Source organism: Chiloscyllium plagiosum, unplaced genomic scaffold (assembly GCF_037043375.1).
Source record: "Chiloscyllium plagiosum isolate Xiang-an unplaced genomic scaffold, Cpla_swu_hap1 HiC_scaffold_18, whole genome shotgun sequence".
NCBI classification, from domain to species: Eukaryota; Metazoa; Chordata; class Chondrichthyes; order Orectolobiformes; family Hemiscylliidae; genus Chiloscyllium; species Chiloscyllium plagiosum.
In genome coordinates this window covers 31,206,187-31,222,259 of record NW_028270156.1, presented here as the reverse complement: position 1 = coordinate 31,222,259, position 16,073 = coordinate 31,206,187, and the positions used below count along the sequence as shown (strand labels likewise).

The 16,073-nt window shown below is 38.2% G+C and overlaps 1 protein-coding gene across 5 annotated transcripts in view; it reads left to right on the top strand.

Moving 5' to 3' along the window:
• Window positions 1-16,073, top strand: part of far1 (fatty acyl CoA reductase 1) — a 94,090-nt gene that overhangs the window by 64,142 nt on the left and 13,875 nt on the right. For all 5 annotated transcript variants that reach the window (XM_043705624.2, XM_043705625.2, XM_043705623.2 and 2 more), the window contains exon 10: window positions 15,009-15,138. In XM_043705624.2, coding sequence (XP_043561559.1) covers window positions 15,009-15,138 — 130 coding nt within the window. The remainder of the gene's footprint in view (window positions 1-15,008; window positions 15,139-16,073) is intronic.

The following is a 16,073-nucleotide window of genomic DNA, read 5'->3' as shown; positions in this document are numbered from 1 at the left end:
GTCTGGAATTTGGCAATGGATTCATGGTTGTCGTTAGACTCTTAATTTTATTGAAATTGATCTTTATTGAATTCAAATTCTACCATCTACTATGGCAGGATTTGAACCCAGGTCCCCAGAACATTAACAATCCAGCGATAATACCGCCAGGGCATCACCTCCCTTGAGCAATAGTTTGTCACAGCATCCAACTGTGTACTTTTTTCAGTTTGACTGAAATTGATTCTCTACCCAAATTCAGACTTGTTGATTTGTCATTTGCTGCATCTGAATTATAACCTGAGCAATTTAAAAAACAATTTTTTTTTTATGCAAGCATGTATTCACACAGACACGAGTTAATTACTTTTCACTCAATTCTACTGTTGTGAATTATTGAAGGCAGCCATGTGGATTTGTAAAAAGGTTTAGGAGTAGAAGGTGACCTGTTACTGACTGAAGGATAATGTCCTTGGAGATTTATCCAGTTAATTTGCTTTGTTCACAGCAAGTTTTAATTAAAAGAGTAAAACCTATTATCTCAACATGTGATATTATGGCAAAAACTGTAAGTGATCATCCTTTCAGTACCATTCCCTGTTTTTCATTACATAAGTTTATCATCTCAGTTTGGTCTGACAGAACCGCATATCAGAATATCATAGTGCTAGTATATTTTAAGGCTAGAAGTTTACTTGTGTATTCTGCTTATAAGTCTTGAGTGCAAATAAGGATGGGCAATAAATATTGGCTTGTCAGTAATGCTAATGTGTCAGGAGCAAATAGGATAGGCCACTGTTGTATGCACAGAAATACTGCTACTAACGTCCAATACATCAACCTCACTAAATCAATTACTGGACAAACCATCAACCTGAGAAGCTGGCTGATCTGGAGATATATTCACGTTCCCACATATGTTTGTTTTTGGGTATCATTGAAGGGAATGTGACTCTTCTATGATGTTGTAAATGACGTTATTTTAAAGTCCTATCCTTGTTTATACACTGATTATCTTATTTGTCTTTGAGCTGAAAATGTGTTGCTGGAAAAGCGCAGCAGGTCAGGCAGCATCCAGGGAACAGGAGAATCGACGTTTCAGGCATGAGCCCTTCTTCAGGAATTCCTGAAGAAGGGCTTATGCCCGAAACGTTGATTCTCCTGTTCCCTCGATGCTGCCTGACCTGCTGCGCTTTTCTAGCAACACATTTTCAGCTCTGATCTCCAGCATCTGCAGACCTCACTTTCTCCTCAAAGATTACTTGTCTTTGAGCCAATGGATTAGCAGTCAGAGCATTAGTTGTCAAAGATCAACTCCAGCTGATTTGTCTTTAGCGTATTAGCTCATGCAGTTTATCAAACCGTTAATCCCTGTAATCGTGGTATGCAAGCAAAGTGTTGGGAGGAAAAGAAAAGGTCTTGTAGAAAAGGGGAAAGAATTCTATTAAGTTTCAAATCTGAGCTTCTGCAGAAATCATTCCAGTGTCAAAAAAAATTGTTCCACTTATGTCAGATTATGAATGTGCAGTTTAAATTAATTTTAGATAAAGAACTAGTTTTATTGAAGATCAGCAGTGCTGGAATATTTTGAATTGTTCTACTTGTTTTGATCTGGAAGTTGGCAGTGGAACAGCTGAGGTTTAATTGAGAGGTCACAGCCGAGGGATGCAGTCAACTGTAAATGTGAAAGAGTGGTATCCATATATTCATTCTTCTAATTACAATTTGATAAAATTGTCAGTCTTGTCCTTGTAACAAAATCATAGTCCCTTATTTTTCAGGCAGTGATACCACCGCTAAGTTTAGGTAATATGCTTTCACGATACGAGTGGAAAGGCAATAAACAGATGTTGCTGTCCCACCCGCTGCGCTAATTGAGCTACCTCAGGGAGACCAGGTTTATGTCTAAAAATAGTCGACTCGCTTTGTTAGAACAGCAGTTGAAATTCTGTAGGAAGTACTTGCAGCTTTTAAATTGCTGCTTGAAAGAAAGAAGAGCAGTCCAGTAAAGGTTCTAGTACATTTTTATTCATTGGTGAAAGGGAAGAATAACCATTACATGTTTTACCTAGATTTGGGTATTTTATATTAGTTATGAGAAGTAATCCCAGTGTAAATTAAAGATGCCAGATACTAGATTTAAGTTTCAAGTGCATTATTCAGCAGCTTGGATCAAAATAAACAAAGTTTAGACATAATAGTTGGCATATTGATACAAAGTGTGATCAAAGTGACCGTTATATCAGGTATTAATGAAATCTTTTGTCGAGTATTTTACAATATTTGTGTCTCCCATCTCAGGCTTTATGTAAAGAGGTGTCCATAATTGCTCAGGAGGGCAGTCCTGAACGATGATCTTTCAACACAGAATGCCTGCTTTGGGTTTGAATGCACTGCGGGTGTCCCCGCTTAAAAGGGTGCTGATTTTAATTATGCAGACATTTTTGACACAATACAAGTTGATTGTTTGAGGTGATTGCTTGTGTCAAACCTGCTGACAGGGAGGCTAAATGTTTAAATTTTGTTCAAAGGTGTGGTAGTCCTGTGGAATAGCATTCCAGAAAGGACTGACATGTTATCAAGACATTAGATGTATTTAATTATTATGTGAAATAACTAACTAGATTGGACCACCCCAGGGCTTGCTTGCTGACCTTTAAGAGGTTGAAGAGGAACTTTTGGTAGGACATTGGTGAGCTTGATTTAGTTTAAGTTTTGCTTCTTCCAAGAGATGGGTGAATAAATTAGACAAGTAGCAACGTGTCTAGCATCAGATAGCTGGACTCTTGCAAGCCTGACAACCTCTGCTTGATTTGGATCTATTTTATAATTTAATAAATTGAAGGTAGAAGTAAATATTTCAAATTTCTGTAATAGCTGGTTTTCCTTTGAACTATAAAAGCATTTTACTCACATGTAATGCTCCATTGCACTTCTTGTGCAAGTTACAAACTGATTCTTGTTTTCTTGGGTGTGAGCTGTCTGCATGTGGTCACTTTTTACCATTGTCTTTGTTGAATAGTGATGTCAGTAGTGGCTCAGGACAATATGTTCTCGTCTTCCAGTCAAAAGGTAAGGTCCCACTCAAGCACAAAAATCTAGGTTGACAACCCCACATAATTTTGAAGGAGTGTTTCATTGTCTTTAAGGTGAAATATTAAGCTAAACTGTTTTGTCCCCTCAATAAAAGATCTAATGGCACTATTTCAGTGAAGAGCAGAAAAGTTCTTCTTGGCATCTAAGATGTATGTTTCAACCTCCTTAAGCATCTATGATTTAAAATTGCACCATTGATGGCTGTGTGTTCTGCTGCCTCAAGCCTCAGTTCTGGAATTATCTTCCTGAATCCTTCTGCCTTTCCAACTCATTTGAGCAAGTTTTCGCCCCTTGGCCTTCATATTACCTTATTTGGTTCAGTGTCAAATTTTGCTTTGTAAGTTATCCTGTAAAGCACACTGAGATTTTTTATGATGCACTATTAGCCTACACGAATACAAGTTGTTCCAATCTCTGAATCCCTATATCACAATTACTAAAAAAGATTATCTGGTCTTTATTGCATTGCTGTTTGTGGAAACTTGTTATGCATAAATTGATGGTTGGGTTTTCTATTGCACATGAGTGGTGGCTGCACTTCCAAAGTACTTAGTGGGCTGTTAAGCTTTTGGGATATCTTGAGGTTAAGAGTTGCATAAATGCAAGCATTTCCTTTCTGTGATTTTTTAGTTGTCAACTGTAATTTCTTTTTCCAGTTTGGATGTGGGAGGATGGTCTGCACTAATGTAGTTGCAACTGTCTTTCAAACTACGGTGCACCGCAGCCTTCCAGGTATACCAGGGTTGTCCTAGGTGAACTGCAAATGTCAGTACTGTTTCTGTAAGCCATATTTATTTTTTTCTTCTTCATTCAAGGCATGTTGGTATTGCTGCCTGTGCTAGCACTTATTCCCCATCTTTAATTAGCCAGAGGACAGTTAATAGCCACCCACATTACTGTGGGTCTGGAGTCATACATAGACCAAATTGGGTAAAGATTTCCTACCCTAAAGGACATTTGTGAACCATTAGATTTCTTCTATGGCAAAATCAGATCTTCATTAAGCTGATACCAATGAAAAAGTATGTAAAAAGTTGTCCGTCTAGACTTTGCATATCCCTCGTTGTGTGTGACTGTAGTCAACTGCTGGTGGAAGCTTTAATGTAATTGGCTTGTAGGTCACTTGCCAGGGCAGCTGAGTGTCAAAACCTGTTGTGGTGATACTGGAGTTGCATAAAGGCGAGAATTTGCAGGGACATTTTGTTCCTCCCTGAGCAACATTACAGACCAATTGTGTTCTTTAATGACAGTCTTGACGGCTTGCTTCTTACCACGTTTTCAGTTTCTGGCATATTTTCCCTTGTTGTAGCTCCCACTGTCACCCCTGAAGTTTAAATATGTCTTCCCAGGAATATGTCTGAGGTTTCAGCTTTTCATTAAATATGTTTGTGACTTGGTTGAGGGATTAGAGAGTTGCATATGTTTTCGTGAAGAGAGCATGTAAGTTACATAGGTGGGAGGGGCAAGTTTCAGAGAGTCAAACATTGTAGTGGCAAATCTGGGGTCATGTGAAGTCATATAGAGCAAGGCAGCACAGAAGGACCTTGTCATGCCTGTGTAAATGAAAAAGCTATCTAAATGGTTGAGGATTACCAACACCTCCAAGTCATACACCACACTGATTTACAAATGTATTTCTGTTTCTTTATTCCTTCATTACATTGCTTCATTAGAATTCTGGAATTCCCTTTCTGAGAGCCCTCCAGATGCCATGGATCAAGAAGGTAGCTCACCATCATATTTTCAAGGGCATATAGGGAAGGCCAGTGACACACTCAACACATAAACAAATAATGTCAGCTAATATTCCTATCCTTCCCCATTCCTCACTGTCCTGCTAATTTTCCTTCTCCCTTTGAACTTATTGTTACATCTGCTTCCAAATCATTTTTTAGGGAGCGAATTTCAGATATGGCTTACTGCTGTGGTGTAGATTGAGATTTAATTGTTAAGTTTATGGTTTTGAGTTACTAACACATGGGTTTTCTGTGTTGATGGAGTTAATTATTAACTTGTAAAATTAGCCATGGTGATTTCTTTGTTGAGACCTACTATAGAATTAATGGGTTTTTTTTAAGTACACTGGTAGGATTTATGAGGGAATAAGGTAAACTTCAATTTAGAAGGTTTATGTAAACTTAAGGGAAACCTCCATAGCTGAGAAGGCTTTTTTTTCAGTTTTACTTTGGGCAGCCCAGTGATGTCCTTCACTGAATGTACTTGTAGAGACCAGTGCTCCTGAGAAGGGAAATAGTGAATCTAGATTAGCTGAGTGATAGTACCTATAAAACCCTGAAGAGGTTACTTAAAGCGGAGTATGTTTAAGGTCAAGTATATAAACTATCTGCAATTCCAGTCTGTAAGTTGAAGTTGCAATTAAGTTGAATCTCTTAAGGTGTTAGAGCTGAGGATTCTGGAGTGAATACAGTATGAGTTATGTTTTTGGGTACACTACCAGTGGTGTGTTTTGGGTGCTATTTAGAAGCTGTTGTTTATCTTTTCAGTTTATAAAAGGTTTTGAGATTTGTGGGATTATACAGTGTGTTTAAAGATCTTAAATTTTATGTTGTAAGTCGATATTCTGGTTTATTCATTATTTAATTTCCATTTCTTTTGTTATTTCTGTTGTATTGTTAAAATAAAATGTACAATGTTGCATATTTCAGCAAAAGACTACTTGGTTAAAACCAAAACAAAATATGATCTATGAAGCCACATTTCAATTTGAGATCTGTCTTGTCCAGTAACTAAGAAAACTCTGATATTTTTGATGCCACATTAGTTTGTTTCCTGTTCCAGTCTCCAGGAAATTAATTTTTAATTTCTGGGTATTTGAAAGTCAAATCCAAAATTTGGTTTTGTGGTACATGATTGTGTAAGGATGTCAGATTGTTAAGATTTCATGCAATTTTTCCTCCTTTTTGTACCAATTCACAACTTCTTTACTAAAATAGACTTTGAAAGTGTCCCTTTGAAAGTGCTGTTGAAGGTTTGAAAGTGCCACTGGTTCTTGGTGACTGAAAAGCCAAACCTAGATTTTACTGACATGGCCTTTGGTGTTGAATTACTGGAACTTTGGGGTCACAGGAAGACACTCTCATCCATGTTGGCTTTCAGAAGGAAATTGGATGTATATTTACAATTGTTCCAAGTTCTGAAGAAAGTGCAAAGAAGTGAGATTAATTGGGTAGTTCTCTCAAAGACCTGGCAGAGGCATAATGAGGAAAGTAATCTTTTCTACTGAATGATTCTCAGACTTAGCATGGAGTTACCATCCTCTGGAATAAATGTATGTAAAATATGGTTTATGTGTACTCTTTACCATTGTTCATTTTAGAAAGAGTACCTGACTGGTTTCTGATAGGACCTTGTCAATCACAATGATTTTGTGGTTAATTTAAATTGTAATACATCAGGAGCAATGTTGCAACTTTGAATTGGAGACCATTGAAATAGGGAGTTTTCCTAAGGTAGCATCCATTGAAAGGGCCATGCTGTAATTTGTGCACAAATCAAATAAAACCCCATTAATTAGTGGTTTATTTATTCCGTGGTTATTTTCTGACATAAAAGATGCTCCACTCCCTCCCTAATATCTGTGGTGTCTTATTTATTTCAACATATAACCTTTCCACTAGACATTGTGATCTCCTGGGACAGATGAAAACTCTGACTTAAAAGCTCAGGCTAATTTTAAAATATAAAACTTAGGAAATTCCACTCCAAGTACCGACTGCAATCAAAACTAGCGCTGATGCAGTGATCCATTCCAAGGTAATTGCTTTTCCACTTCCACTTTGCTAATGTCACCTGAACAAAGGCCCTCATAGCCTGGATTGATGATGTCGGGTCTATCTCTGTACCTGGAGGCACAACCTATGTATTCAGCAACTTTATCTTTGTCATTGCAGCTTTAATAAAAAGTGTTGCCAATCTAACTGTGTTTCCACTAACTGTGGAAACTGCAACACCTTATAGATTAGATTAGATTCCCTATAGTGTGGAAACAGGCCGTTCGGCCCAACGAGTCCACATCGACCTCCGAAGAGTAACCCAACCAGACCCATTTCCCTCTGACTATTGCACCTAACACTATGGGCAATTTAGCATGGCCAATTCACCTAACCTGCACCGTGGGAGGAAACCAGAGCACCCAGAGGAAACCTACACAGACACAGGGAGAATGTACAGACTCCACACAGGCACTCGCCCGAGGCTGGATTCAAACCTGGGACCCTGGTGCTGTGAGGCAGCCGTGCTAATCATTGAGCCACCTTGGTTGATGCGTTTTCAAAAAAATGATGCTGTTCTGTCACCTGACTGTCATAATTTGTTGGGAGTTGAAGCTATTCCTTTAGATCATGCTATACATAGTGACTGAATTTAAAACCTGAGCTAGCTGTCATTGGGTTTTTCTGTCAGCTCCTAAACATTGAAATCTGGATCTAATTATCAGTGACACACTTTGCCTTGGCAAAATCTCTTTAGACATGATCAGGACAACAACCCAGGGATTGGGAAGGTCAGTCGCCATAATTTACTAACTGGTTTGATAGTCCCTTGTTCTCTCCCTACCCTCCCTCCTTCTCTTCTTATCTTCCTTCCCACCTACCCCAACTCCTTTAGTGTCATCGTCTGAGTCTTTGAGACAGTCAAGTCTAGATTGACTGACTTAAATGATGGTTTTGATGCTGAAACCGTTGTCCACTGTTTGTGTAAGAAAACATGTGGATGCAGGGAAAAAATTTTCAGTAACAGTAAGAATTCTTGTACTGTTTGCAAAATATAATCAGACTATATTTGTATTCTATTCTCCAAGGCTTGAGATTGTCCTTGGGAATTTAGTGTTATGCTTATTTTTGAAGTCCTTGGTTGATGTGTTTTCAAAAAATGATGCTGCTCTGTCACCTGACTGTCATAATTTGTTCCATGTTTACTTTCAACTGGAAATATTATTGGCTAACAATTGGAGTTGTACTAGATTGGCCTTGGTAGCTACTGCAATAAGTTAATGTTTTGGCGAGTGTTCTGTGAATTGTAGGATGTAATGTTGGCGCAGGAGATTTGAACTCTAAATTCAAGGCTCGCAAACAACATTACAAATACTGCTTTGTCAGGCGTAGCACAGTCAGCTGCATTGCGAGCAAATCTTTGCTTTAATCTAATTTAATCTTGAGAGCACCTCTTGTTGTGGTTTGCGCAGCCACATATGTCCATTGATTAAAGTCGCAGCAGTCTATTACATAAAGACCCTGTGCAGCCCACATTAAGGGAAATTCTTCATTCCAACATTCTTGTCTTGACAGCAGATGCTGTTAGCCGTTTCACAATTTAACTTTCACAGTTTTACCTCTGGTTAGAGGAACTGTTTATTTTTTTTCTAAAAAGCTGCCAGATTGTCAATGAGGATGCTCTTTTTTTTCAGTCTCTTGGGCTGGCTGCCTATTTTCCCAAGAACCCTTCTTTGCCCTTATTTCAGCTTTGTCACCATCTTTGTGGAGACTGCTCTTACTTGGGTACTCATGATTGCTGCATGCCCATTACCAATAATTGTTCCTGAGCTGTGCATGGAGGGGAGAAGGGTGGGGGTGCTTTTTGTGGTGCCAGTACAGCTTCTCTTTTAAAACTTAAAAAAAGTCATGAAGATGTCTTCACATTTAAAGAAGTACTTTATGTTGCTTAATTGCCTTTTTAGCCCTTGTCATAGCAACGTGTTATGATTTTCCGACCCTTCTGCCTTTTTTGGCCATTCCCAGCCTTCCTGTACAATAGGGTGATGATATCACACCAAATGAGCTGAAACTGATTGTAGGCAAGAACATAACAAATTTGAGGTAGGCCCTACCCCTGACCCGAGAGGTATATAATAACATCTCTGAACAGGTTAATTAGAGAAACAGATTAAATTTTTAAAAAGACGTTTGCCATACACTGACTAACAAATTCTGCTTGCAGAATCAGAAGTTAAATACAGTCAGTTATGCTATAACAAGGTAGTTCCGTTCTTGTGCAATCCCATGTTATAAGAAAATCGCATAATAGCTGCACCATTGAAACTAATAGGGCTAGAATCGTGTTATTAACCAATACATGCTTTAAAACTTCACGCTTTTAAAAAGTGTCCCCAATTCGCCAATCATGTCATAGCAAATTTGTGTTCACGAAATGTCCTTTATAGCAGAACTTATCATGGATCAAGTTAAAGCTAGAAATATAGATTAAGTAAGACACCCAAAAGCCAGAAACAATACTAGCCGAAAGGAATGAATTTGAAAAAACTAGAGGGAAGATTTAAGTGGATTGTGTCAAACTGAAACAAGTAGTTAAGTTTATCTATTTAGGACAAATCATAACACAAGTTGGCAGATGTGATACAAAAGTTAGTCAAAAGATCGAGATGGCCAGCAAAAATTTTGTGAAGATGAAGAATGTATTAACAACAAGAAAAATTAAGTTTATATCAAGGAAAAGAAATACTCAAGGTGCTGAACAATAAATATAGGTCTATGGAAGAAAGTGTGTTGCTTAAATACATGCTAGAAGTTCTGTGTACAGACTCTTAAGAAAAATGAATTGGTAAATAAAATTGAATGAGCAAAATAAATTCATAAAGATTGCATCCAGAAAGGACAATATTAGTATTTCAGTCATTTGATCAGAGCTGTAAAGTGACGGAGACCTCAGTTACAGTGTAAAGTAGAGGGCAGCAGAAAGAGGGTTTGGTTCATGCTTAGTTGGAAGTCAAATTGCAGAGTGCTTGCAAACATGCTTCAGTGGATATGTGAGGATAGCATGGGACAGAAGCTGCCATACCATGACATCAGACCTCTTGGCATGAGTAACTAGAAGTAGCAGTTTAATTGCTGGAAACAAAGGTAACTACTGATACAGTGGTCAAGCAGGAAGATGAATTAAATTGTTCTAGTTTATTTTACATGGTGTTGTTCGGGCTACAAAAAAAAAGCACAGAAACTGACTGACTAAAACAGTCCAGGCTGGTTTTTATGCTGTACTTGAACCCCTTTTCATTTTTTTCTAATCTTTGTAATTTCTCATCTAAGTATAATATTGCAGCCCTCTGTTCTCTTGGTGTCATGGTCATGACTGTGTATTAAATACCCGGGGGCACCAGATTATTCGGAAGGGCAAACAGGAATGCAAGGGAGGTGGTGTAGCTTTGATATTCAAGGACGACGTCAGGGTGGTGCTGAGAGATGATATAGGTTCTATGGCGCATGAGGTCGAATCCGTTTGGAAATTAGGAATTCCAAGAAGAAAAAGTCACTGGTAGGCACACCAAATAATAACATCACATTGGGGTGGGCAATAAACAAGAAAAAAACTAACGCCCGTAAAAATGGTACAGCTATTATCAAGGGGGATTTTAAAATGCATGTAGATTGGTCGAACCAGCTCGGTCAGGATAGGCTTAAGGAAGAGCTCGTTGAGTGTATCGTGATAGTTTTCTTGAAAAGCATGTATGAACCGACGAGGGAGCAAGCTATCTTAGATCTGGACCTGTGTAATGAGACAGGAATAATTAATGACCTCATAGCCAGGGATCCTCTTGGAAGGGATGATCACAGTATGATTGAATTTAAAATACAACTGGATAGTGTGAAGATAAAATCCAATACCAGGGCCCTGTGCTTGAATAAGGGGGCCTATGATAGAATGAGGGAGGACCTGGTTAAAGTAGACTGGAAACAAAGACTTTATGGTGTGACAGTTGATGAGCAGTGGAGGAACTTCAATTTTTCAAAGTGCTCAGCAAAAGTATATTCTGGTGAGAAGGAAGAACTGTAAGAGGAGGGGTAATCTGCCATGGGAAATAAGGCAGGCTATCAAAGTGAAGGAGAAGACATACAAAGTGGCCAAAAACAGCAGGAATCTAGAAGATTTGGGAAAACTTTAAAGGTCAACAGAAAACCACAGAAATAGCTATAAAGAAAAGTAAGATAGAGTATGAGAGAAAACTAACAAGGAATAAAAAGGCAGATAGAAAAAGTTTCTATAAATGTATAAAATGAAGAAGAGTGGCTAAAATAAATGTTCCTTTAGAGGATGAGAAGGGGCAGGTGGTTATGGGATATGATGAAATGGCTGAGGCATTGAACAGGTATTTTGCATCAGTCTTTACAGTGGTGGATACTAATAACTTGCATGTAAGTGACGAAGTGACAAAGGTAGGTGAGGACTTAGAAACAGTGTTGGGTAAACTAATGGAGCTAAGGATAGATAAGTCTCCAGGCCCTAGTGGAATGCATCCCAGGGTACTAAAAGAGATGGCCAGAGAAATAGCAGATGGACTGGTGGTAGTTTTCCAAAGTTCGCTGGAGTCTGGGGCAGTTCCAGTAGATTGGAAAATAGCAAATGTGACGCCACTGTTTAAAAAGGGAAGTAGACAAAAGGTGGGAAATTATAGACCATTGAGCTTAACCTCTGTAGTGGGGAAGATGCCTGAGTCTATTATCAAGGAAGAAATAGAAGGGCATCTTGAAAAATTGTCCCATTATACAGACAGAGCATGGGTTCATGAATGGCAGGTCATGCTTCACAAATCTTTTTGAATTCCATGAGGACGTTTCAAGTAAGGTGGACAACGGAGACCCAGTAGATGTGGTGTACCTAGATTTCCAAAAGGCCTTTGACAATGTGCCACTCATGAGCCTGCTGTGTAAGATAAGGATGCATGGTGTTAGGGGTAGAGTATTAGCGTGGATAGAAGATTGGTTTACTGACAGGAAGCAAAGAGTGGAGATAAATGAGTGCTATTCTGGCTGGCAATCAGTGACTTGTGGTGTGCCTTAGGGCTCGGTGTTGGGACCACAATTATTTACAATTTATATAGATAATTTGGAGTTGGGGACCACGTGTACGGTGTCAAAATTTGCAGATGACTTTAAGATGAGTGGTAGAGCAAGTGTGCAGAGGACTGTGAAACTCCGCGGAGGAATATAGATACATTGAGTGAGTTGGACACAGATTTGGCAGATGGGATACAATGTTAGTAAATGTAAAGTCATACATTTTGGTAGAAGTAACAGCAAAATAGATTACTACTTGAATAGTAAGAATTTGCAGCATGCTGCTGTGCAGAGGGACCTGGGTGTCCTTGTGCATGAATCACAGAAGGCTGGTCTGCAAGTACTACAAGTAATTAGGAAGGCAAATGGAATTTTGTCCTTCATTGCTAAAGGGGTTGAGTTTAAAAGCAGAGAGGTTAATTTAAAGTTATACAAGGTGCTGGTGAGGCCACGCCTGGAGTACTGTGTGCAGATTTGGTCTCCTTACTTAAAGGATGTACTGGCACTGGAGGAGGTGTAGAGGAGGTTGACTAGGTTGATTCCAGAGTTGAGGGGGTTGGCTTATAGCAAGAGACTGTGTTGATTGGGATTATATTCATTGGAATTCAGAAGAATGAGTGGGGATCTTATAGAAGCATCTAAAATTACGAAAGCAATTGATAAAGTATAAATAAATAGGATGTTTCCACTGGTAGGTGAAACTAGGACAAAAGGGCATGGCCTCAAGATTGGAGGAAGCAGGTTTAGAACTGAACTGAGAAGGAGCTTCTTCACCCAGAGGGTTGTTAATCCATGGAATTCCTTCCCCATGCTTCAATAATCACCTTTAAAGCTAAGGTAAATACTTCTTTGAAAAATATAGGAATTGAGGGATATGGTGAAAACACAGGTAAGCGGAGTTGAGTCCCCAATAAGATTGGCCATGATCTTATTGAATGGCAGAGCAGGCTCGAAGGGCCGGGCAGCCTCCTCCTGCTCCTCATTCTTATGTTCTTCTTCCCTCAAATGCTTGTGTAGTCTCTGCATTAATGCACCAATACCATTATTATTGGATCTCTTGTCACTGTCTTATATTGATGTCCTTTTTGTATGCTGTTACCTCATAAAGGAAACATTCTCTCTGTAACCATTGTATTAAAACCTTTCATAATTTAAAAACCTATAGGTGACCAATAAACGTTTTACATCATCATTTTTAAAAGTGATTTGTTTCACCTAGTTGCAGCAACGTATGCTGAAGAAATGCATTCAACTTTGATCCACCTGAGACGAGAGCTAGTCTTCAAAGTTTTATGTCTATATCAATTTCCTAATAATTTTCTGCTTTGATTCTATATTTGAAGCTGAGAGCACAAATACATTTAAGGTGAGGCTTGATGCATACATGTGATCAAAGGAAAATAAATATTTTGGGTGCTTGACAAGAGACAGTAACATAATAGAATGGCATATAAAGAGAAGTCACTTCCTAGTCTAGTTGGCCTGATTGGTCTTTTTCTGTGTAGTATAATTCAATTTGTTTCATTTATTTGTCTCAGCCTAAAGCTATCATTTCAAACTAGATGCAACACAATTGCATCAAATATTCACATTTACATTGTTTGCTGTTGACTGTTTTATTCATTTATTCAAGTTATACAACATGATGAATGGTATGGAATGTGTATATTATATTGCAAGATTAGAACAAGAGAATACTAGTTCAAGCTAGTATCCGGCAAATTGAGGACTGATGTTATGGATTTCTTGGAGTGATCATGTTTAGAAAAGTGATTGGTGTGGTAGAAAACAAAAACTCTACAATTGTTTAAGAACCAATTTGATTTTGTCGTCAGGGTATTTCCTCCTGAAATTTACATTTCTCATCTTCTGAACCCTGAGTGCACAGCAAATGTTCACTAAATGAAAATTATAAAAAAAGAGTTCTGACATTTTGCAGTCGCAAGAGTGTTGACCAATGAAGCAAATTTGAAGTGGGCTGATGATTAATGTGAGTCCATTATCTTTCTACACTGCACCTACATCAGTGGTGTTGATCCACAGCATGGCAGTTTTGGGAAGTAGATTTTGATCATTGTTCAGCGCAGCTTATCATTTCTTCGAAGTGATTTCAGGAATTGTCCATATTATTTCAACATAGTGAAATTTTGCACAATGCAAAAAAAACAATTTGGCACACCTTAATAAACTGGTGGTTCTGGTTTTAAGTAATTGCAAATACTAACCAGTAAATCTGGATTCCAGTATGTCTGATTCTAACCAAATTATAGCATAGATGTAAAATATATGATAAGACTTGCAGTAAAATTTTCAGCTTTACAATGCCAGTTTCATACACTGCATGGTACTTTGCCTCATATAGCTTCGACTTTGGAAATCAGTGAGAAATCAGAAAGTTTGTTGAATTGAAAACTTTCTTGTAACTCCTGAAAATGGTAATATTTGCCCATGTAAAGCCTATTTGCAAAGAGGAAAATGGCATTATTAGTTTTGACTGCTTACGGACAACATCTCTGGCAAAGTACAGTTTAGTTACTGATGGATTTGCTTTCAATAACCATATTTTGTGCTTCTGGTTTTGATTTTTAACACTTGAAGATTCTTACAGCTGATTTTATCCCCCCCCCCTAGAAAAACAATTACTGGAGTATCAGACTCATGGAATTTTGAAAATGCTCTGATGCTTGGCTATTTGTTCTTTAATTTGTTGTTAAATTTCTGTGCTGACACTTGATATTTCATCTTGGTGCTGAGCTACACTGAGATGGCTGCATATCCTATTGTTGATAAGTACCTTTTGAAATTCTGCTTTTACTTATGAACTAACTAAGAGGGTAAGTGTAATTCCATTGAAATTATGGAGTTTATAACCAATGATTCCTTCAGTAAATTTGTCCATGGTTCATTGTTTTTGTCACCAGATCGCTTTAAAGAAAATCGAAGAGATTTAATCTTTTAAAATTTTAATCGTTATGTTGTAATTTTTTTCAGAAATTAACTTTACAGTTTGAGTTGTATCAGAGTGATGTGCTGTTTGTTGTATCTGCCAATTTGTTTTCATGCCAAAAAGATGTACAGCTACTGTCCTTCTGTTGTGATGATTAACCTGACTTTCTTGATGTTTAGGATGATGAAAGTCATTAATCGGCTGCACAGATCAATGATGTTGGTTGAATACTTCACAAGCCATTCATGGGTGTGGAACACTGATAACATAAACATGCTTATGTGTCAGATGAGTGCGGATGACAAGAAAGTAGGTCTTAGTTTGTGCATGCTATAACCTTTTGTCCTCTTGTACTGAATTTATCAGTGTATATGCTATCTATAAATTGCATTCATTCTTTTGGAATGTCAGTTTACCACAGATGATTCAGTGTATTTCTTTCTTTCCCCCAACCCACACCACCCCTGCTACCCCAAGCCATCTTGGTGCTTAAGATGCATAGTAGTGTCTGTGGTCCATGTTGCAAACCAAGCATTGCTTTCCACTCTTACCTTGTCCCACTCCTTACAGCTTCAATCTCAAAATATCAAACCATTGTCTAACTTCTGACCCCTTGGGCCCTAAATGAGTTTGTGAATATTCTTGTAAATTGAGGGTCAGTTTGCTGAATGACTGATTTGGAATACAGTGTAACATCAACAGCGTTGGTTTATTTCCCATGCTAGCTGAGGTTGCCATAAAAGACACTCCTTCCCAACTCTCACCTCGTCTGAGACATGGTGATCCTCAGAATAACCACCACCAGTCCCGTCTCTCTAATGAGTGATCAGCTCTTTGATCCTCTAGGACTTTATTTTAAGTTGGTTAGCTTTATTCTGTGAATATGTGATGTCAGAAAATTCTTTTGTTATTATCCCATTTGACGGTTATACTGTCCAATTCAGATTTCAGAGTGAAACCTTAAGACCATAAAATGTAGAAGCAGAAGTATGCCATTCAGTGCATTGAGTCTGCTCTGCCATACAATGAGATCACTGCTGTTCTGGTAATTCACAATTTCACTTGCCTGTCTTTTCCCTATAACCTTTGGTTCTCTAACTGGTTAAAAATCTACCCATCTCAGTCTTGCATAAACCTAACAAGATAGGCTCAACAGCCTCTGTAGTAAAGAATTTCACGGATTCACTGCCTTCTGAGAGTAGAAATTGCTCCTCAACTCTGTCCTGAATATGAGACCTCTTATT